This window comes from Triticum urartu, chromosome 6A, assembly GCF_056163025.1.
Source record: "Triticum urartu cultivar PI428250 chromosome 6A, HENAU_Tu73, whole genome shotgun sequence".
Classification (NCBI taxonomy): domain Eukaryota; kingdom Viridiplantae; phylum Streptophyta; class Magnoliopsida; order Poales; family Poaceae; genus Triticum; species Triticum urartu.
The window spans coordinates 97358979-97384141 of record NC_141878.1 but is presented as its reverse complement, the minus strand read 5'-3'; the positions used below and the strand labels follow the sequence as shown (position 1 = coordinate 97384141).

The 25163-nt window shown below is 45.5% G+C and overlaps 1 protein-coding gene across 1 annotated transcript; it reads right to left on the bottom strand.

Annotated features, from left to right (window-relative positions):
* Nucleotides 1-499: 499 nt before the first annotated feature.
* LOC125514437 (alpha/beta-Hydrolases superfamily protein) lies at nt 500-3696 on the bottom strand. The gene is made up of 6 exons (XM_048679766.2): nt 3536-3696; nt 2243-3008; nt 2097-2155; nt 1876-2004; nt 1526-1661; nt 500-1275 (listed from the first exon to the last, which is right to left on the bottom strand). Exons 2-6 carry the CDS (start codon nt 2945-2947, stop codon nt 973-975), a joined length of 1332 nt encoding a protein of 443 aa, XP_048535723.1. The 5' UTR covers nt 2948-3008; nt 3536-3696; the 3' UTR covers nt 500-972.
* Between the last annotated feature and the right edge of the window lie 21467 nt (nt 3697-25163).

Sequence of the window (25163 nt, the reverse complement as noted above, 5' to 3'; positions counted from 1 at the left end):
GGCCGTCCATAGATCGGCGGCGGAGGAACTGTCACAGTGGACAAGATTGAATATCTGTGTGGAAACTCGCATGTAGATCCATTGAATAATGGCGAGATCATCCTTGACCCATTGCGGATCATGAAGTTGAGGAAGAGAGTCGTCGGCAACGTGAGAGCGGAGATTGCATCGCCCAAGGTGGACGCCAAAAAGGTGACGCCAATGGTAGTAGTTGTGAGCAGCGAGGTCTAGGATTACGGAGATGTAAGGGCTAATATCGGAGATGATGTCGGTGAAGAAGGTGGAAGTGGGTATTGGTGGAGGTAGAGCTAGAGTAGAGGTAGAGGCGGAGGAGGCCGTGGCCGCGGCGACCTTGGCGGCGCGCCGCTCGAAGTAACCGAGCGGCGGCAGCGGTGGCGAGGCTGACGGGTTAGCCATACCCTAGTATCGAAAGTCTGATATCATGTAGAATTGTATTGAATAATTGTTGATGCAATATTGTGCCGGTACAAGAAGTATATATAAAAGCTAAGCCGCACCTGACCTGGTTTTATTATAAACCGAGTAAGAGTCATAATCTTAATACACGTTGTATTCTAACACATTTGAATTTTCAAAGACAAGGGAGAAGAGAGAAAAAAGTCCCAGCCAGCCAGCCGACCGAGCCGCCGGCCCACCCACGCGCTCTCACTCTCAGGGAGAGGATTCTGACTAAAAAAAAAAAGCAGTGCTCCTTCCAGTTACTCGGAAAAAAATTTCTCCTAAAAAAATTCTGCTCTTTGAAGATCCAATGTACAATCTAGATTTACTCATCAATACATCTCACCTATGTATATTTTGGCCTACATCAACGACTGCTATTTCTTTCAACACCATTTCAAGGTTTCCAAAACATGCTCGAACACGTGACAGCATGCACTGCATACCAAGAATTGAATGTCTGAATTTTTCTACTTCTGACGCATAATTCCGTCCACTGACATGCACCATCATCTATCTCCGTGGAACCATTTGCCCGGATTCATCCTTCTCAAATATCCTCGCGATCCACTCATTCCAAACCATTCTGCGCCTGCCACTGTCAAGCAGCACCGGCGATGCCTGGCGCTCCTCCGGAGTTGCATTTTCGTCGAATGTTCCGTATGTTGACGGCAGGTTAACATCTGCGATCCCTAGCGTGACAGCACGCCTCAGGGCCGCCTGCTGCTCCTCAATGTGATCCCTTGTTGCCGCGGTTTCGCCATCCATCCTTTGATTTTCCGGCGCTTTCATGGTCCTCTCATTCTCCAGCATCAACTGAAATGTCAGGAAGAGACTATTTTGTAGGCAATTTGTGCATCACAGCAACTGTACAGATAAAGACCTGGAGAAAAATATCTGGCTAGTGATGGAGAAGGGATGATGTTGAAAGAAGGTGCGACGGAAAATCAGTGCAAATTTAAGTTTTGAAACTTCAGCGTTGATGATTGGTTAGTGACGGAGTACACTATGTGAATGACACTTTTATGACACTAACTCAATAAGAGGAGGACAGGCGTAGGCTCACATCCACTGCTCTTTGGGCTTCCCTTTCTATCCAGATAATGGCATGGTCAGAAATTGCGTTGCAAGAAAGAACTATGTGCTCGAATCTGCCATCCACTGGCACTGCTGTTCTAACGGCAGGCGGATATCTTCCACATCTGCAGCAGTTATTTCAACAAACTATAAGTCTCAACCAATGTCATAAATCCAAGCAAGAAAAACTAAAACCAAAATCACCAAGGATCTCTACAGCATTTCTCTGGTTCACATACTAGAGTAGAATGTTAGTTGTACGAGCTAATGAATTGAACAGTAGTACCTTATATTTGTAGGAAAACTTCAGTAAAAACATTTCCGGTAAAATCATACTACCTGAAAGGCTTCCTTTCTACAATGTGGTAAAGCCGGCCGGGTGCGTAGAGACGCCTTGGATCTCTCAACATGACACTTTCAGGTATGCATGTAGCTATCAGGCAGTTCCCACACAGAAGGCATGGCAAACTGTAGTAAAGGAAAGGGGATTGCATCAAGCACCCTGAAAAGATATTACAGGCTAGTGACAGAATGAACCCCGTTGATGATGGTTTCTTTACCAGAAAAGTGACTTGATAATGTCTTCCAGAGGAATGTCGGTGCGAGGCAGAAAATCATCCTGTAATTTATCAAACATGAATCAGACGATACAAGCAGAATTCAGCTGGGTTGTTTATCCTAAACTGGCATGGAGTCTCACTCTCACCTGAAGAATAACCGAGTTAATGACGTCGGCATAACGGACAGCCAGATTGAGCGACATGCACCTGGGAGGCGCCATGGCGAAGCACCGTACCCTCCTCCTCTCCACCCCGCCCAGCCGGTCCCGGTCGCGCACCGCCAGCAGAGCCAGCATGGCCGCGACGCCGGAGCCGAGGGAGTGCCCGGCGAACGTGAGCGTGTAGCCGGGGTTGGTGGCCAGGAGGTCCCGCAGCGCGTCGCACTCGGCGTCGAGCACCCACTCGGCGGCCTTGAGCAGGCCGTTGTGCACGTAGCCGCCGTCGAAGCCCGCCTGGCCGATCCTGTTGTCCAGCAGCACGGCGTAGTCGCTCTCCTTGGCCATGTCCATGCCGCGCACGGCGAGCACGACGTCCGCGTGCCGGTGGTCGACGTACAGCAGGTAGGTCGGGGCGCGCCCGTGGGTGTGCTCGGGCGTCCTCCGCCGCACCACCCACCGGGGCTCGATGCCGTAGCCGCCCGGAGGCGCCCACTGCGGGGTCTCGAGGTCGTCCTCGTAGACGGCTAGGATGAAGCGGCATAGCCGCGGCACGGGCTCGAACTCCCCCGGCGAGGCGAGGCCCCAGGTCTCGCTGTCGTAGCCGGTGGTGTGGAGGCAGCGCTGCCACACCCAGCGCGTGCATGCCAGGCAGTACACGCACTCCACCACTGGCAAGCAGCACGCGATGGACATCACATCCACGTCGGTGGGAGCTCACGGTTCAGTGGTGTGACGACGCCCACAAATGGCAGAACTGCAAAAAAAGAAAGAAATACTGTATAAGGCTGGGTTATTCAGAGAAACATTCAGAAAGGATTTGCTTGCTACTGGGGCAATGATAAGGCTGGCTTTGTGAAGTTACTGGGGAAATGTTAAACTTAGGATGAATTTCGAATACAAAGAAACGGGGATTGTGAATCCTATGTGTGATGGGAAAATCGCGCGAAATCATTAGGGGGCATCGAGTTCCAGCGGTGAGATTCATCACGGATTAAGCTAGGGATTTGCTCAGCTGAGACAACTAATTGCAAGAGGGGGGCAGCGGCGGCCGGCAGGCCATGCAGCATAAGAGAACAAGGACCTCCATGCATCAAATTGCAGTATTGATTCTATCCCCTGTTCCTGCCGCTACTGTAAATAGATAGAAATCACCGAAATAAACCTCTCTTCTGGGACTTGCGGAGCTGGGAACACATCCGACACCAGCAAGGGAAGGGAAGGCAAGGCAATCAGGTGCGATACTGATACTGAAGAATACGGTTACTGGAGACATCTTGGTACCTTGAAGCAGGAGGAGAGGCATCGGAGACGACGAGTAGGTAGCGCCCAGACGAACAGCAGCAAAGCGGCGAAACCAGATGCAGCTACCTTTCTTTGTGTCGAGGCAAGAGTTTCGGAAGCAGCTGCGATTGCAACCTGCAACTACAAGTCAAAGACGGGGGATCACGGCGGCAGGGGACGTGTGGCTATTTTTTTTCTCTCCCTGACGCCAATCACTCCACATGTTGCTTTGTTTGTAATCTGTGTCATAGACAGAATTTACTCCGTTGTCTCCACGGGAGAAAAAAAATACATTATCATTTTTTTCATTATCATTATCATTGTCTTTTCATTAATAGAAGAAATTAGAACAATGGCTAATTAAGATTAGGCCTAATCATTTTTTCTGCCAATCTAACCCCTAGACACTGACAGTGGACCCCCACCAGTCAATTAAGTTAACTAAAACAATTTATTAGCTCTGTCCCTATGACATATGGGTCCCACTAGTCCCATTGACCAGTGAACAGTCAAACTTTTGACTGCTGACTCAGCTCAATGGCCCCACTTGTCACCCACACACGCACCTCTCTGGTACACTCTATGTGTACCCATAACAATATATTTATTATATTTTTGATTTGAAATAAATCCAGTAATTCAGAAACTCATTAAAACTTTGTAAAAATAATATAAAATAAATCATAACTTGGATGAAATTTATATATATATATATATATATATATATATATATATATATATATATATATATATATATATATATATGACTCCTCTTCTGTACTCCTGGGAGTATGTACTCCCATTCTCAATATACTTCATATACGCATTAATTATACCTCTTTATTATTCTCAATATACTTCATTAAATATTCTAAGATACCCCAATATGAGTTTTGTTGAAAAAATATTATCTATGATGTAATTTTTGTAATATACATTTTTCACGTACAAACACATCAGTATATACGTAAACATTTAAAAATATATAGATTCACATGAATTTTTTCATGGAACTCATTTTGGGGTATCTAATAATTACTAATGAAGTATATTAAAAATAATAAAGTGGTATAAAAGATTCATCTATGTAGTATATGAGAAGCGGGAGTACGTACTCTCAGGAGTACACAACCATTTTCCTATATATATATATATATATATAGAAAAAAATGAAAAGAATCTGTTTATTCCCTTCACGTACCTGTCACATGCCTCTAACACTGCAAACATGGAACCTTGTCCTTCAGATCGTTTGTCTGATGACTGCCTAAAGTCGGGAAAATATTCACAGATATTTTCCCACTCCGCCTGTAACGCGTAGCACTGCATTAGGTCACCCTAGCATAGCATATTGCCATGTCATGCATTGTGATGCATTTGTTTGCTTTATATTTAGAGAGAATTCCTTATTTGACACTCCCTTAAAATCATGTTTCTTATTTGACACTGAAAAAAATTTCTTCCCTATATGACCTATAATCTTAATTTCTTTCCCTATATGACACTCTAGTTCATTTTGTACACGTGAAAAGACCTTTTTGCCCCTGTACATAATGTGACCAGAAATATGTAGCATTGAGCCTAACTAGGGAAAATTCGTTTATGAGAGTGAGCACAGCTGAACATGTTATCTCCTCCGTTGGTCTTTTTTGGGATGCGTGTGTATTCTGTATACCTGAGCGCATGCATCCAATGTATTTAGAACGTATTCAACTGTGGGTCTAGTTTCATGCGGTATGGTTTGTGAGTGCGACTGTTTGACGTACTTTTGTACGTGTGCTTTAACACTAAAATGCATTCTTAAAAATGAATGAATTTTTTAAGCACTTTTGTGTGTGCTTCGGTGACCACCTACGTGCATGCCATTAGTGCATGTGCACGTATTTGCATGGCCCATGCAGGACCTATAGCTGTATGGAAGGAAGTTGCGTGGTAGCACGAACGTATGCCCGGTTCGGTGCAGCCAACATGCGTATGTATATGAACCGGGTCATACGAAGCTAGAATACATGTATTCGCTTGATCGTCAGGGTACGCGTACGTATTTAAATATCTATGCTCCGGCAGGCAAGCTGGCCGCGTATATGTACACAAATATGTATAGACAACTAGCCAGACCGGTCAATTAGCACATGAACCATCGAAGGCCTCGGTCATGATTTCTTGTACCGGCTGGAGATTTCCAAAGAGCGAGAGACAAAGGCTCTGTTTGCTTCAATTTTTTTTGAATTTCGTTTGCTTCAATTTGTATCGATGGATTCCGCTGTCGCACAGGGTCAAAGATTTAAACAACCTTCAAGGGGTTGAGGTAGGGACGCGTTTATCTTAAACAACGTTACATCCATATCGCACCATAAAAATCGGAACGGCAATGGCCAGCGCCGGACCTTCTCCAGCTGCCTATAAATACCGAGGCACAACGCACGCACAAAAGGAGGCAACGCACGGCGCACCCACGGGGAGCCACCAAGAGATCCATCCATCATCCATCCATAGCACGCCTCAAGCATCACGCATCAGCCAGGAGATCGACGCGAGCTCGGCTGTCTTCTGGAGTAGATGGCCGGGAGGGAGGTAGCATAGCCGGCTCCGGCCGTGTTGCGGTTGCTGTCCAGCCGGCTGACTCTGTCCGCCCACCCCGCCACTTATCCAGAGGAAAATTCCTAAACGTAGTAGACTTGACCTGATTTTTTACCGGCTGGCCTAATTCAACAGACTTTTCGAAAGCATATTTGTGGTCACATTATACATATGGGTAAAATGGTCTTTTCACGTGAACAAAATGCACTAGAGTGTCATATAGGGAAAAAATTAAGACTAGAGATCATATAGGGAAGAAAATTTTCTTCAGTGTCAAATAAGGAACACAATTTTAAGAGAGTGTTAAATAAGGAATTCTCTCTTATATTTACTACTTCTTCCCCCTCTTCTCTCTGGTAGACCCTGAGACCGGCGCTGCTCCCGAGAACGACTACGCTCCTGACGTCCAATCCCTTTCATCAGAGCTTCCAAGCGAGCAAAACCCCCTTGATCATTTCTATATCGCCCACTTTTCTCTCTCATGCTTGCATTAGATTTTACTATTGTTGTTCGATAGCTTCTATTCTAATGCATAGCCTGCTTTTGTAACATGTTGTTGTTACTTTACCTGTTATCCTATATGCTTAGTATAGGTTGGTTAGTGATCCATTAGTGGCCCTGCACCCTTGTCCGTGTTGCCATGCTTTGCTTACGGATGACCCGGTCAATGTGATCGAGGTGCATAGACGGACACATCACCAGCACCCCCCTTTTGTTGTACGACTATGCAGAGTTACTATCGAGTACCGAGGGTGATACCTCGAATCTCACTCCTGATGATATATCTGTAGTGTAGCTAATCGGTCATAGATTACCGAGGGTGATTCCTCATTCACCACTCCTGATGATGACTTTGTCGTGCAACACCTCAAGTGTGAACCCTTCGAGGGTGATTCCTTCAAGATCACCTTGATGGTTACATCGAGTAGGAATCCATCGAGGGTGATTCCTCAGATTCTCCCTTGATGTTATGGACACACGAATACCTTGACCTTCACCTCGGTCCTTTGTTGAAGTCGGGTCGACCCAAGGGATGCCCGCGAGAGTTATGGAAGTCGGGTTGACCATGCACTACAAAAAAAAGACACATCCGTGACATTTTGGGCCGAACGAATTTTTTTTGTCATGCTTATGACACTTCTATGACGATAATTGTGACAAAACCCGGTATCATCATAGATGTGGTGGGCTCCTACTTCTTTGACAAAAAATCATAACAGAAAATGGGTTTTTCGTCCTGGGCGGGCCGGAGACGCAGCTGCATGATATTCTTTGGGCCGTGCATGACAGATAAAACCGTGGTAGAAGCGAGGACGAGGAAAGTATCGGGGAGTTCCCGGTTACGGTGGGTGATTGGGGCCGAGCGATACACGGAGGTTTGCGCGTTTCTCTCGTACACGTACGCGGTGTGTGTGCGAGGCGTTGCGCTCTAACTGAACCCGAGCGATTGCACTAGCTATGTTATCGAACCCCGATCGATCCCTTGTTGTTAACCGAACCCGAGTGATTCCTTCGCTACTGCTGCTAACTGAAGCTGTTCGATGCTGCATTTGGATGAACAGTGAGCGTTGTTGGGGAGGGAGGGAGTTGGATGAACAGTTCCCGATGGGGGGTTGGATGAACAGGACCCCGTGGTAGTAGAGGCCGTTTCCGCTGGATGAACAGGACCTCGATCGAGCCGGTTGAGGGTGGATGAACAGGACCCCATTGAGGGCTGGATGAACAGGACCCGTGGAGGGCTGGATGAACAGGACCCCGTGGAGGGCTGGTTGAACAGTAGCCCGTGGAGGGGTGGTCGAACAGTAGCCCGTGGAAGAGGGCTGGTTGAGTAGCCGGTGGAGGAGCGGTGGAGGCTGGATGAACAGGAGCCCGTGGATGAATAGTCACAGGTGGAGGCTGGAGGAGGTCGACGGTGGATGAACTGTAGCCGTGGAGGCCGGAAGAGGTCGACGATGGAGATGAACAGTATCCCATGGAGTCCCGTTTTGCAGTACGCCACACCCCTCCCGATGAACAGGACCCCCGTTTCGACCGTAACACTCCAACACAAGTCCGTTTCGTCCGTTTTGCGGTACGCCACACCCCTCCCGATCAATAGGACCCCATTTCGACCGTAGGAGGTCCAAGAGAACTTTCTTTCCTCCATTTTGCGGTACGCCAAACCCCTCCAAATGAACAGGATCCCATTTCGACCGTGGACGGTCGAACACAAGGCCGTTTCCTCCGTTCTGCGGTACGCCAGGCCTCGTTTCGATCGGCTATTTCGTCCAAGCCAGTTGACTCCCGATGAACACGACGTATTCCGTTGCCTTCCGATGAACAAGACGCATTCCATTGCCTCTCCATGAACACGACGACTCAGTTTCTCCGTTCCGACCCAGCCATGTACACGAGCCCTGGCCGTACGTATGCGCGAGTAGGCGTTCGAGACACCGCCCGTATGTACGTACGTGGCCGTATTTACTTTCTTGCACCCTGGCCGCTGTACGTACGTGTACACGATATTAACGGGACTGCGTGACATGCTATATGCGCGCCTCTACTACGACACGTGCCCTTCCTTACACGGCCATGGTTCATCGCTGCAGCTTGCAGACAGACCGATCGACCAGTATATACGTACATGTTCGCGACCAAAATGACAACACTACGTACGCTTCGACCATGTGGGTCCCGACTGTCAGGCACTTCCTTGCATGCGAAGATGTAGCTGGTGGGTCCCATCAGTCAGGGGGGAATCATTTTTTTCGTGAAATACGGTGGCCCGTCCGGTGGGTCCCTGCTGTCAAGTGGAGGAATCATTATTTTCCGCGTAATAAGGAGGCACTTCCTTGCTGCGGTGTGGACCCAGTTGTCAGCCTCTCCATGTATAGTACTCTTCCGATGGAAGTCGTTCATTGACCACATTGACCACGCCGCGCCGAGAGCACCAAGGTGGTGGATGACGGCGAGGCCTGGGAAGGGGACGACGCAGAGCTGGGAAAGACGCGGCAGTGGATACCCACGCGGAGAGGAGTACGAGGGTTCACTGGTTCGGTTGCGGTGTGAGGCTGCCGTCACCGTAGAATAACAGGGGTGTGGGTGAGTAGAGGGATGGCCTGGCCAGCGGTGGGAGTAGTAGGGGGCGGTGAGGCCTCCGCGACATCACAACTGGCCATGGGGGGCTGGACCACGCGACACGACCGGCGATGGTTTGGGCGGCTGGAGCAAGAAGACCAGAGGTTGAAGAAGCACTACGTCCGTTGGGTGGACATCGTACGGTCATTGGAGCTAGAATCGTTCATATTGACTAAGTTGACAAAGCCCTCCGTCCCCGTCAACTTAGTAGGCCCACAAGTCAGCCTCCCACTATGGTGGGTCCCAGCTAGCAGGGGGTATTCATTTTTTTGTGCATAATAAGGAGGCACTTCCTTGCGTGTGAAGATATAGCTGGTGGGTCCGACCTGTCAGCGGGGGGAACGTTTTTTTCACGAAATACATAGGCACTTCTGGTGGGTCCCAGCTGTCAGCTGGAGGAATCATTATTTTGCGCGTAATAAGGAGGCATTTCCTTGCGTGCGGTCGTGGACCCACCTGTCAGTCTCTCCACGTACAGTCCACTTCTGATGAATGTCGTTCGTTGACCACGTTGATCACTCCGTGCCGAGCGCATCCAAGGTGGTGGACGACGACGAGGCCCCAGACAGCAACGAGACGGAGATGGGAAGACGCGGGAGTGGAGTCGCAGACGGAGAGGTGTACGAGGGTTAACTGGTTTTGGTGCGGTGTGGTTCGACAGTCGGTGGAGAAGAACAAAAGGTGTGGAGGGGTGGAGGGATGGCCTGGCCGGCGGTGGGGTAGCGCTTCACAGCAAAGCGTGCTAAGCAGAGTTGCTAGCAGCAGGAGGCGGGAGCAGATGTAAATCCAATAGCTAACGATGCCAGAATCATTTGTTGACTAAGTTGACAACGACTCGCGTTGGCTTCGACCTATTGGCCCACATTTCATCCTCCAAAAATATGGCACATATTCAACCCATTTTTTCAGAATTTAGAGTCAATTTGATCTTTTTTTAGAATTACAGTCCATTTGCTGGGCTGGGTGAACAAATAATGTAGCGGCAATGCGGCCAATTTATTTTTTTTCTAAAAAATTACAGGCCATTTGCACTTTCTCGAAATACACGATTTTGCTGGACTGATTCTAATTATAATGTTGGATTGGGCACAACAATGTTATCAAAAAATAAACAGGGGCTAATGATACGTCTTCAACGTATCTATAATTTTTTTATTGTTTCATGCTATTATATTATCAATTCTGGATGTTTTATAATCATTTTATAGTCATTTTATATCATTTTTTGGTACGAACCTATTGACATAGTGTCAAGTGCCAGTTGCTGTTTTTTCCATGTTTTTTACATTGTAGAAAACCAATATCAGATAGAGTCCAAATGCCCCGAAACTTTACGGAGAAATTTTATGGGCCAGAAGGAACACAACAGGCCCTAGCTGCGCCTGGGGGTGCCACGAGGGGGGCACAACCCACCAGGACGCACCAAGAGGCCCAGGCGCGCCCTGATGGGTTGTTCCCACCTCGGGTGCCCCCGGACCGCCTCTTTGCTCTATAAATACCCGAATATTTCAGAAATCCTAGAGGAGTCGACGAAATATTCATCCAACCGCCGCAGAGTCCAGAACCACCAGATCCAATCTAGACACCATCTCGGAAGGGGTTCACCACCTCCATTGGTGCCTCTCCGAAGATGCGTGAGTAGTTCTTCGTAGACCTTCAGGTCCGTAGTTAGTAGCTAGATGGTTTCATCTCTCTCTTGATTCTCAATACAATGGTCTCTTGGAGATCCATATGATGTAACTCTTTTGCAGTGTGTTTGTTGGGATCGATGAACTTTGAGTTTATGATCAGATCTATTTTTTTATATCCATGAAAGTATTTGAGTTTCGTTGATCTCTTTTATACATGATTGCTTATAGACTCGTATTTCTTCTCTGATATTTGGGTTTTGTTTGGCCAACTTGATCTATTTATCTTGCAATGGGAAGAAGTGTTTTGTAGTGGGTTCGATCTTATGGTGCTTGATCCCAGTGACAGAAAGGGAAACAACACGTATGTATCGTTGCTACTAAGGATAAAACGATGGGGTCTATCTCTACATAGATAGATCTTGTCTACATCATGCCATCGTTCTGATTGCATTACTTCGTTTCTCCATGAACTTAATGCACTAGATGCATGCTTAGCGGTCGATGTGTGGAGTAATAGTACTAGATGCAGGTAGGAGTTGGTCTACTAATCTTCGACGTGATGTCTATATAATGATCATTGCCTGGATATCGTCATGAGTATTTGAAGTTCTATCAATCTCCCAACAGTAATTTGTTTACCCACCGTTTGCTATTTTTCTCGAGAGAAGTCACTAGTGAAACCTACGACCCCCGGGTCTTCTTTCTCATATATTTGCCTTTGCGATCTACTTTTCTCTTGCATTTATTTTCAGATCTATTAAACCAAAAATACAAAAATATTTTGCTGCACTTTATTTTATTTGCGATCTATTTATTCAATCTATTACAACTTTCTCCCGTCCACGCACCAATTTCTGGCACCGTTACCCGAAAGGGATTGACAACCCCTTTAACACATCGGGTTGTGAGTGGTTGTTATTTGTGTGCAGGGGCTGTTTACGTTGTGTTGCTTGGTTCTCCTACTGATTTGATAACCTTGGTTTCATATCTGAGGGAAATACCTACCGTCACTGTGCTGCATCATCCCTTCCTCTTTAGGGAAATACCGACGTAGCTTCACTACAAGGATCCGGCTCTATTGCAACAAAAGGATTCGTCGCAATAAGTGTCCAATTGTCGCAATAGGTACCTATTGCCACGACATGGTGTTCGTTGCCAGCCGTTGCGACAGGGCACATGGTAATAGGTTATTGCCACACAAAAATAAATGTGGCAAGAAAGCGTGCTATTGCAACAACCATGTGACAAGTTGCCACATTTTCCCTTGTGGCAGCTCGCACTTGATGCCACATTTTAGCTTGTGGCGATAGCTTAATGCAACAGGTAGCGAATCGTGTCGACATTTGTGGCAATAACCTATGCCAACAACTCTTTCTCCGTGGCGAGTGCTCTTCCGTGGTAATAGACAATTGTGGCTATATCATATGGCAACAACTCTGGTTTTTGTGGGCATAGTCCTTTCACCACGAGTCCTACATTTGTGGTAGTAACGTATTGTAACGACTCTTCGGACGTGGTGACACTACAATTGCAACATGCTCATTTTGGTGGTGATAAATAGTTGTCACAACGGACAAGATGTTTGTGGTGAGAGGTTGTTGCGACAATACAAATGTTTCGTGGCGGAAGGACTATTCCAACAGAACTGGATTGGTGGCGACAAGTAGCTATCTCAATGGACTATCTATTTGCGGTGATAAGTAATTGCAACAGTATAAAGTGTACCATCAATGTTTCAAATAATATGATTCAAATAATACATATATGATGTAGATTCATAAAATATCAATGTTTGCATACCAATATCCATCAAGTGAAACTGAAATATAATTTAGCACGCATTCAACATACTGAATGCGCCATCCTAATTAAGGGCGAAGACTAAATTGTCCTGACATGCTGGCGCATGCATACTGACAATATGGTCTAGAGTCAATTCCAGTTAAATCTTTGGATCCTGAAATGAAGAAATCAAAATTTTATTTAGCTCAAGCTAAATGAAAATAGAAAATACTTAGACAGGAAAAGAAAGAAACAACACAACAACTAATTAGCAAAAAGATATAACCACTGTCATGACAATTGTATAATTACTATATACATGCATGCATGGGTAGCTTTCTACCCAATTGTTATGACCACAACAGCTAGCAAGCAAATGCTTGTGCCTGCTGTACTACATCATCACCAATTAGGTGCTATGCAAAAAGAATTGGATAATTTCACAAAAAGAATTTATAGCTCAAACACAAGAATAATTACCTAAATTAATCAAACATCTAAACTTCTGTGAAACAAATACATGCTGGCGCAAGTTCACAATTTCTAATGGTGAGAAAACTGTTCTATTTCTAGCTTCCCTACGTACAGTAGTGCAAACAAGTAGACAATTGCACATTATGAATGCCATTTCTGTATGAAATAAACGTGAACATGAAGACAAACCAAGCTTCTGACTTACCATTGCTCGAAACATTCAAGAATGCATTGTTGCAGCTTGTATGAGCGTATTTGGAGCAATTACATTGTGCCTTGTACCTAGAGTCCCAGTAGTACTAGCTGTCTGTAAAAGAGTATTTTGCAAGTTTGGATTACTATTTTCTTTGCCATACCTTTTCTTATGCATCTACAAATAGAAGTGCACTTTTAGCAATGCAAGCAAGCAAAAAAAATCCTACAAGTTTGCAAGCATATGATTATAATCACCTGATGTGTTTGCGTTTGCGTCTGTTGCAAACTTTGCCATCATTTTTTTCTCAAATTCCAGTCTTGATCTTCGCTCCTCTTCCAGCAATCTTTCCCTTCCAGCACACTCTTCTTCTAACCTCTCCTCAAGGTATTACATTGTAACAAACGAGGACACATACAAAAAAAAGTACCATTCTGTATTTGTGCATGGTTGCGGCGAGCATGGGATTACCATTCATCCAGTGCACACATTTTATAGCACACAGATGAAGTGTCAGGTTGTTCTTGAGTTCCTGTATAAGGTTTAACAGTTCCAAAGATTTAAGAATTACAGGATTTTCTGCATTATACCAAATGTTAGCGATAGCTTAATTGTCATAAACTTTTTACCAGATCTGTGTTGTCCATGATAGTTTTTGTGAGCTGTTATACTTTCCATCCTTGTTACTATAACAGATCCTTTCTTTACTGAACCCAAAAAGCAATTCAAGGACTTAGCATTATCAATGCGCACCATTCAGATAAGAGATTAAGAATTAATGATGTTGTGTACCTTGAAAAAGGAATAATGTGCATCATCTCTTTCCTCTGAAGCGTGCACATTACCTGACACATCCCTAACTGCATGTTAATCTCTAATGTTAATTACCTTTGGTGCTATGGCATAAATTAAAGTGAACATAAATATTATTACCAAGTTATCGCTGTATTGTACTCGGTCTCCTATCAGCAGGATCTTGCGTTGAATTCATCACTGTGCCCTTCTGTAGGTAATATCATAATTTGAGTCAATTTCAGAAGAAACGCAATAATTAAAGCAGGCATAAAAAAGTGACTGGAAAAATATCTACTCAAGTCTATATTGAAGCTGTTGTAAGCAAAAAGAAGCTAGGCTTAAAAGATTAAATGAAATCTGATTGTGTTATAGCGTGCAAAACAGAAGCATGCAGAACAGAAGTCTTTTAGCATAGCATATGTCTATAATTTTGATTTAGAAATTAAAAGCTAGGCTTTCTGTAATCAAGTCTATATTGAAGCTGTGAAGCATACACATGACACACCAATTAGAGCCCATCCTGACAAGGCTACTCCCAGTACATACACATGCAGTAATCTAGCCTGAATGTGGTAAGCAAACTACTACCACATATGCTTTTAAGAATCTGCAGTGGTTCTGGTATTAACTTGGTAATATTTTACATAGTCAATGTTAGCTTAAACCTGATTACAGTCAAACAATTGTTACTGCAATGTGAATGCACTTGTATAATTGTGGGTAGATCATCTTGCAACTAGCTGCAAGTTTGACTATAGGTGTGCGTGTTCAAGCTGGCTAATCTAGGTTTAGTGTTTGTTTGCATGTGTTGCGGCATAAGTCGTTTCCTAACAGTGCCAGAGAACCTTGTATAAATAAGAGTATAGCATTCGTTGCTAAGCTCAATGTTGCCTAAACCTGCCTGTCTCTCTCTTTCACCTAACTGCACTAGTACTCTTGGTTGCAGACTACTGGCGCCACATTTGTTTAGCCACACTTGCGGCGCGCCACAAAGTTTGGCGTTGAAAATGAGCGCCACAGAGTGTGGCGAGAAATCAACTGTAAAAAACACTGCGCGTCTGTGGCGAGCCTAACTTTAGGAGGCAACCAAACGACAGCCTAGGGAGCTGTGGCGCGCCGCACCTTTGGCGTGGCAAGGTGCGGCCGGCAACCAAACAGCCCCTCTGTTCTTTTTCCTCTGCTTTGTGTGTGCGTGATAGAAACTGAACCAGTTCCTGTGCATCTGCGTCCGCCGCTGGGGAGCAAGACGAGGGTCAGCGCTGAAAATGAAAATTTGGGCCTATTTACACAAAACGTGGGATACTCCAAAATAGAAAAATACAGGAGTCCTCATCGTGGTCGCAGCTGCCATGACTGTGGTCGCCGTGGCCGAGGCCGCGGACGGCATCGACGATAGCAGGTTGACCATCTCCCAGCTCGGCGAGAGTGAGGAATGCTTCACGGCAGCCATCGGCGTGGTAGTTCTATGATGGAAAGGGAGCGCTGCCATGGCCATGCCGTCCACCGCCTCCTGCTGCCCCTTCTCCTTTTCTCCGCATGGCCGCCCCCACCCCCACTGCCTCCGCCTCCGCCTCCTCCTGACTGCAACCACCACCAGCAATTTCTCCAGCCCCGCGCAAATCCGCCTCGTCTCCCACCCCGCACATTCCCAATGAAACACCCTTCCGGTCTCCTCCCCGTCCTCCCAGTCCCGATGCCCAGTTTGGGCCAGCCCACGGACGAGCTTCACTGTTTCTTCATTTTTTTCTATTTGTGTTTCTTTTTTTCCTTTTCTCTTTTCTTTTTTCTATTTTTGTTTATTTGTATTTGTATTTTTTCTTTGTTCAATATTTCTATTTTTTGGTATGATTAAAAAGTTCAATGTGTAAAAAAATGTTCATCTTATATTAAGAAAAAAAAATCGCAGTATATCAAAAAAGTTCAACATGTATTAAAAAAATGTTCGAAATTTCCCAACGAAATAAGAAAATATTAATTATGTATTTGATTTTTATTCAGCATATATTACACAAAACCTTCAATGTGTATTTGTGAATTGTTCAATGTATATTACAAAAATATTCAATCATATTCGATAATTATTGAACGTACATTACCATATGTTTAACGTGTATTTGAAAATTGTTCAATGTATATTTGTATTTTCAAAATAAGAACGGAGCAAATAGCGGGAGGTATTGTGAACCAGGACCTACAGTACTGGACTGAAGTGATTTCTTTTTTACTAGGTATATACTTGCGATCTGGACCAGCCCATCAGGAGATATGTCACGAGCCACAGCCCACCTTTTTTGTTTGTTTAACGATCAAACAATATAATGCTGTAGTATCCAAGTCGAACAAAAGATGGTGCCTGGTGTAGTGGCCGAGTCCTTCCGGCGTAACTGCAATGTTACTGTTTTGATTCGTTTATGTGTAGAAACGGTGCCTTGTTTAGTGGCCAAGCCCATCCGTCATAAACGGGAGGTCGCTGGTTCAAATCTTTGCCGCACAACTATTTTTTGACATTCCCGGGCATTTGCGTGAAAAAGTATTAAGTATATAATGCAAGGGAGCTTTTCTATAAAAACATATGCCACGTCGGTTCCTGATCATTTTGTAACATTCATAGGCATTTGCGTGATTAAGTATTAAGTATATAATGCAAGGGAGCTTTTCTAAGAAAACATATGCCACGTCGATTCCTGATCATTTTGTAACAGCTTGCCCTAAACATGGTATTGATATGCAATTTTTTTAAATAATGATATGGATTCGTTACAACTGCCCTAAGTGTGGTAGCTCCATGCAACTAACTCGGGTAGGGGGACTGAGCGAAGATGGAGGCCAAACGAACTGGAGGAGTGGAGGAGAACCTAGGCATTTAGTGATCTGCTACTGAAGCCGCATGGAGACCAAAAGAAGTTATTCCGTTCATCTAGGTTGTTCTTCGTTTTTTTTATAGAGTAGGTCGTTCTGTCTAGTTATGTATTGCGGTCTGATGACAATGAATCATGGGCGACTAAAAACATTTGTAGTTTTTACGGGGGGCACAGGTCAGGAGGCCCCATTGAAGGTTTGTCGTTAACTATACAAATATCATTGCAAATATCTTTTTCTTTTTTGCAACACTAGGGGATTGTTGCAATATGCTCTACATATTACCATGGATACACAACTTGTCGCATTAAACAATAGTTATTGCAGCACGACAAAATTGAGGCGAAAAGTATATTCTATTGCGACCAATACATATTTTGTTGCAACAGTTAGCCAATGTTTTGCAACAATATTTGTAACTAACGCAACGTCTCATAGTTGTCGCAATATCTTTCCAAATATTACCACGAGTAGTTATTCTGTTGAAATACCTAGTCTCTATTACAACAAAACGACCGTCTCACGCAACGTAATTTGTTTGTCGCAATATCACTACCATGTTGCAACAACGATGTAGTTTGTTGCAATACGAGGCCTCTATTGCAACAAAATGAGTATTTATCACGACGGGACTTGGTCGTGGCAGTATGTGCACCCTATTACTACAACCGGGGACTTTGTGGTAATATTCTGTTCTATTGCAACAAAAGATGGTTGTAGCAATAAATTTCGTTGCAATAGACCGGAATCCTTGTAGTGCTTCAAGCGACATCAGCTGAGCATTTTGTTATAAATATATTTAAATAATAAGTGATTTATTATTATATTGGTCCTTAAATCTTACCATGCTTTTGTACACTATCACCAGGATTCTCGTTGCCAAAAAAATCCCAAATTTTATTGTTCAGAAATTATTTTCATAAGTTAATAAGATGTGGGATATTGTTTTCTTACATATGTAAGTATCTGTTAAATATATGATGACAATAACAATAATATATAATAACATATAAAATAATTTATATATAATATAGTTAGAAGGGAAACATAAGTTGGACCAGGCGTTCCTATTCTTATATAGAAAAATAGAATAGACCTCTGTGTTTTCTTTAAAAAAAAATATAAGTTGGGCTGCCGATGTTTCAGGAAAAATAAAACCTTGGATGGGAGGTCCATAGGCCTGTCGATACATGACAGCCCTCAATAAAATACAAACCGGCATGTCGTGGGCTACACATGTTAAAAAAGAAAGCCTAGATGGGGCAGCCCACAACCCAGCTGATACTTGCTGTCTGTAACGCCCTCGATGCGGCTATATCTCCCACGTGTCGAAGCACGACTTAGAGGCATAACCGCATTGAAAGCAATGTCGCAAGTGAGGTAATCTTCACACAACCCATGTAATACATAAGGAAAAAGATACATAGTTGGCTTACAATCGCCACTTCACACAATACATGAATAAAGCATTACATCATCCAAATACAATCAAGGTCCGACTATGGAACCAAAATAAAAGAAGAACCCCAAATGCGACAAAGGTCCCTGATCGACCCCACTGGGCTCCACTACTGATCAACTAGAACGAAACAACACAAAGGACAAGGTCTTCATCGAGCTCCTCCTGAGCTTGGTTGCGTCATCTACACGGACTCATCGGCACCTGTAAGCTGGTTTTGGAAGTATCTGTGAGCCACAGGGACTCAGCAATCTCGCACCCTCGCGATCAAGACTATTTAAGCTTATGGGTAAGGTAAAAGGTATGAGGTGGAGCTGCAGCAAGCGACTAGCATATATGGTGGCTAACATACGCAAATGAGAGCGAGAAGAGAAGGCAAAGCATGGTCGATACAAGTATGATCAAGAAGTGATCCTAAAACAACCTACGTCAAGCATAACTCCAACACCGTGTTCACTTCCCGGACTCCGCCGGAAAGAGACCATCACGGTAACACACGCGGTTGATTCATTTTAATTAAGGTCAACTTCAGGTTTTCTACAACCGGACATTAACAAATTCCCATCTGCCCATAACCGCGGGCACGTCTTTCGAAAGTTCAAATCCCTGCAGGGGTGTCCCAACTTAGCCCATCACAAGCTCTCACGGTCAACGAAGGAATAGACCTCCTCCCGAGACATTCCGATCAGACTCGGTATCCCGGTACAACAAGACATTTCGACAGGGTAAAACTAAACCAGCAACACCACCCGAATGTGCCGACAAATCCCGATAGGAGCTGCACATATCTCTTTCTCAGGGCACACCGGATCGTCCAAACTTTCGGTAGGCCAGCCCAGAGTTGCCCCTGGTGGCCACCGGCGGCTGACAAGTTGGACCAACACTCAGAGGAGCACTGGCCCGGGGGGGGGGGTAAAATAATGATGACCCTTGGGCGCGCGACCCCCAAGGGAAAAGAAAAAGGCTGGGTGGCAAATGGTAAAGCCAATGTTGGGCATTGCTGGAAGAGTTTTACTCAAGGCGAACTGTCAAGGGGTTCCCATTATAGCCCAACCGCGTAAGAGACGCAAAATCCGGGAACATAACACCGATATGACGGAAACTAGGGCGGCAAGAGTGGAACAAAACACCAGGCATAAGGCCGAGCCTTCCACCCTTTACCAAGTATATAGATGCATTAATTAAATAAGATATATTTTGATATCCCAACAAGTAAACATGTTCCAACCAGGAACAACATCTCCATGTTCCAACAAGGAACAAAACTTCAATCTTCACCTGCAACTAACAACGCTATAAGAGGGGCTGAGCAAGCGGTAACATAGCCAATCAACGGTTTGCTAGGACAAGGTGGGTTAGAGGCTTGACATGGCAATTTGGGAGGCTTGAAAGCAAGTGGTAGGCATCGTAGCATTGGCATAGCAAAAGAGCGAGCAAATCTAGCATAACAAAGATAGTAGTGATTTCAAGGGTATGATCATCTTGCCTGAAATCCCGCAAGGAAGAAGAACGAGTCCATGAAGAAGACAAACGGATGTAGACGAACGGGTCCTCACAAACGCGACGTTACCGGAACCAACCCGAAGAAGCAACAACGGAAAGAAGCACACAACATAGTAAACAACCATCACAAAAATCATGGCATGATGCACAACCAAGTATGATGCATGACCGGTTTAAAGAAGCATGGCATGGCAAAGTGCACAAGCAATCCTACAAATTAAGTGGAGCTCATTATGCAACGAGTTGCATATTGACGAAAAAAACCACATGACTTATTTAGTTCTCTCTCGTTTATGTACCCAACAAGATTAAATGTTGTTAGCATGGCAAGAGGTGAAACATAACAAAACTATACCATCTAAACAATTTAAATGGGGCCGGATATAACAAACAACAAATCCGGTAAATCCCCATATGCATTTATCAATTTGGTGCAACAACAATTTTAAACATTTAAATGTTATTATCATGATGCGAATGACATGAGAAAGTTTTATGCAATTTTTATTAAGAGTTGACATGAGCATTATGAAGCATTTGGTCGTCATGGCGGAACAAAAAGGGTGCCATGCCAACTACCACGGAAATGGTGCCACGGCAACATTCCGGGTGATCCGACAACTCATTGAGATGTCGGTGCAAGAGAAAATGTGGATGAACGGATCATGCGAGGATGGTGGGGTGATCCCGGATACCGGGTTTCCCATGGGTCGACGGCATGGCAACCGAGGAGGAACGTGCAATGACAACTCGAACACGGTTCGAACATGAGCATCCCAAACATCGCAAGCATTCGTTACACAGACGTCGTCTCGGGTTATACCTTCGAAGTGTGCAAATGGGACGGTTCTCGATCGGTGTCAAGTAGAGCAAGTAGACGTTCTCGGGACGTTCGTAGTGGAAGTAGTGGGGTACACGACGATGGTAGAGGTACTCGCGGCGGTAGTGGTACACGTTTGTTCCGGAGAGGTACTTGATGACTCCAACGTCTTCGGGGTGATGGTAGTGGTACACGCGATGTCGGGGTACTTGTCGGTCCGGTCTTGGCGGCGTAGATGTACACGTTGTCGGGGTACTTGTCACATCATCGGGTGTAGTTGTACATGAGGGTCTTGACGAATCCAAAGGGGTACTTGACGAGTCCGGCCTTGGCGATTCAGGTTTCGTAGTGTCCTGGTACTTGATGCAAAGAGGCAACGACTTGGCACGGTTCCGGTGGTCGAACAAGGCAGGGCAGCTCGGCCACGCGCGCTGCGGGCGGCAGAGGACAAGCAGAGGAGTAGCAGCGCGAGGGAAGGCAGCGACGCAGGCAAGGAGCAGCCCCAGCGGCGGAGCTCCATGGGAGGCATAGCCATGCGCGGCTGCTGGAGATCCTCAAGCAGAGAAGAAGCTGGCAGGCTGTGGTGCCCGGCGGCCCTGGCGACGCGGTAGGGCAGGCGAGCTCGACCCTCGCGCCCATGGCGGCAAGGAGGAAGACCATGGAGGAGGAGCATGGGCTGCGGGCTCCTGGCGGGCAGAGTTAACGCAGGGGAGGCGCTGGTCCTGGCGCGGCGGCGGGCTTGCCGGCATCGGGGATGATGCAGGAGAGGAGAGGCCGGCGGCTGCGATACAAGAAGCAACCGAGGCGCAGCTTCTGGCCATGGCGACGGGGTGGAACGGCGATCCTCTGAGCTTGGCCGGCAGCGGCCATGGAGAATGGCGGTGCAGAGGCGGGGTAGAGGAAGGAGCGGGCGGCGACCTCTGACACGGCGCGAAGGCGGAGATCGAGCGCGTGACTCTCGCTCCTCTCTGGCACACGAGCAGGGGAAGGAGACGAGGGATGAGGGAGATCGAGCGGAAGGTAGGCAGCGAGCGAGAGAAAAGGATCGAGCACAGGGCTCCCTGGCTCGATGCGATCGAGAGAAGGACGATGGAGACTGGCGGCGGTAGGGAATGAGGGGATGCGGTCGGGAGAGGGTAGCGAGGGGAGATGTTGGGACTAGGGTTAGGGACTGCAGCGGGGCGCTGCTGGGCCTTAGAGGCCGCTAGACCTAGGTGGGCCGCGGGGATGGCGCTTGCCTGGCAGGTTGTAGCTGGGCTGGGAGGCCCAGCCGGGCTCTTCTCTCTCCCATCTCCTTCTCTTTACAAAAAAAACAAAGAAAAAAAAGAAGGGAAAAGAGAGAAGAGAAGGTTAGAGGAAGAATTTGGGCACGGGGGTAATTTTTATGGGCTCAGAAAAATGTGCACGGTCCGGGAAAATAGAAAAGGTCAAGTCTGAAAGATTAAATTCAAATTCCTTTGAATTTAATTCAAAAGATTTGAACTGGGACAAGTTTATCAAAGTGCCCAAAAATGTTGAGAATTTAGGTGGAGCTCTGGGAAATGATGAAAGAATAAATGGCAAGGTTTGAGGTCAAGCTCGAAGAGGAATAGACATGGGAATTATTTTGCACGTGTGTTTATGGGTGATTCCGAAAACTGAATATTTAATATAGCTCCATGATATCGGGAGGATATGTTATAAAGAGAATCACCACATGAATTCCCTTGGTTTAAATGGACCGAAGATCCATGCAATTTATTTAGTTGAGTTAAGAAAAGAAATAATATGATGGCATGATGACATGATGCAATGCACATGATGCAATGATGAATGCAACAAACCAACAACTCACACGATGAAAACCCGGAAACCCTGGAAGGCACCTGAAGCTCCGGCCTTGGGGCGTCACACTGTCGTAGTGATAATAAATGATACCTGCCAGCTCCCCGGCTTCGTTGTAAATTTATCTCCTTTAGTAACTACGTTGAAGCACCTAAAAAATATAACTATGTTGACAAACCCGTGGGCCCCAACGTCAGTATAGCATTAGGAGGAAGTATTTTTTTCAATGAGGCACTTGCTTGCGTACGGCCATAGACCTGGCGGGTCTCGACTCTCCGCCTCTCCATGTACAGTCCTCTCCAGATTCCTCTCGTTTGTTCAGCATGTTCACAACGGCAGACAGCGGTGCCGCGACGAGTGCACAAAGGCGCGGGACGAGATCGGACCACCTGAGGCAGTGCCTTATTTGTACCGAAACTACTGAACTAGCCCAGTGGCTAAGTGACACTACCTGACCGTTGTTCCGCCTGGGTTCAATTCCACCTAATGCAGGGAAAATATCTCCAAATTTTTTGCCTCTGCCATTATTGACATGTGGGTCCCCATTGTCATCTACGCACACCACGTCCAACACTTGCCAAAATTTCGTCCCTCGTTTTCTCTGTTTTTCGCACACTCGACATTGTGTAGGCATTTTGAAAATAGCATATCTTTTTGACTGTGCATCATATTAAGATGTGCTATGCATGAATGTTGATCAGCATGATGTTAACTGGCTGGTAGTTCCATTTTCGACTATGAATAAACTTCCAACATGATGTCATCCCTGTTTGAAAAGGCCATGTTAATATAAATGCTCTGCCTCTGAAAGTTGCAGTTTTTTATCTGAAACTGAAACTTGCAGTTTCTTCTCTGAGAATCACATTGTCTGCACTTTTATACTCCTATTAAACTATATTTTTAAGTGCTAAAAATATATCTCTGGAATTCATAAAATACTTCATATGCTCAATACTGCAAATCTGAAATTCAAAAGACATTCATATCTGAAAGTACTCTCAAAATACACAACACAAAACACAATTCACAACCTGCAAATACTGACAACCCTAAGTGAAAGTGCAACTTTCCCTAGGTGGTTTTGGTAATTCCTAACAACATATAGCTCATTGAGCTAATGCTATTTCAAGATTAATATCTCAGGAAAGCTCAGTGATTGGCATGGCATGGATGAGAAAAGTGGACCCATCAAAATGCTAAGGACAAAGGATTGGCTCAAGCTCAAAGCTCAAGACTCTACATTTTCTATTTTAGTGATCCAAGATCACATTGAGTCTATAGGAAAAGCCAATACTATCAAGGAGGGATGAGGTGTTGCTTAATGAGGCTCTTGCTCAAAATGCTTAGTAATATGCTCCAAAGCCCTCAACTACTTTCTCACATCCACATATGACCTAAACCAAAAGTCAAACTCGGCCCCACCGATTCTTTCTATCCGGCACCACCGAGTTTCAAATGTCATAGCCACTGCCACAAATCCTAGGCAAATCGGTCTCACCGATAGGGATCTCGGTCTCACCGAGATGGGATTGTAATCTCTGTGTTTCCCTTCGTAACATTTCGGTCTTACCGAGATGAGCGATCGGTCCCACCAAGATTGCAATGTAAACTCTCTGTTTTCCCTTTGTAACGTTTCGGTCTCACCGAAATGAGCGATCGGTCCCACCGAGTTTACCTGACCAACTCTCTGGTTAGCTTATTACCAAAATCGGTCTCACTAAGTTTGTGTGATCGGTCTCACCGAGATTACGTTATGCCCTAACCCTAATCATATCGGTCCTATCGAGTTGCATGTCGGTCCCACCGAAAACCCTAACGGTCACTAGCTTTGCTGAATTGGTCCGACCGAGTTTAACTATTCGGTCCCACCGAGATTGGCAAGTTGTGTGTAACGGTTAGATTTTGTGTGGAGGTTATATGTACCCCTCCACCACCTCTTCATTCATAGAGAGAGCCATCAGAACAAACCTACACTTCCAACTTACTTTTTCTGAGAGAGAGAACCACCTACACTTGTGTTGAGGCCAAGATATTCCATTCTTACCATATGAATCTTGATCTCTAGCTTTCCCCAAGTTGCTTTCCACTCAAATCTTCTTTCCACCAAATCCATATCCTGTGAGAGAGAGTTGAGTGTTGGGGAGACTATCATTTGAAGCACAAGAGCAAGGAGTTCATCATCAACACACCATTTGTTACTTCTTGGAGAGTGGTGTCTCCTAGATTGGATAGGTGTCACTTGGGAGCCTCCGACAAGATTGTGGAGTTGAACCAAGGAGTTTGTAAGGGCAAGGAGATCGCCTACTTCGTGAAGATCTACCGCTAGTGAGGCAAGTCCTTCGTGGGCGACGGCCATGGTGGGATAGACAAGGTTGCTTCTTCGTGGACCCTTCGTGGGTGGAGCCCTCCGTGGACTCGTGAAACCGTTACCCTTCGTGGCTTGAAGTCTCCATCAACGTGGATGTACGATAGCACCACCTATCGAAACCACGACAAAAAATCCGTGTCTCCTATTGCGTTTGAATCCTCCAAACCCTTCCCTTTACATTCTTGCAAGTTGCATGCTTTACTTTCCGCTGCTCATATACTCT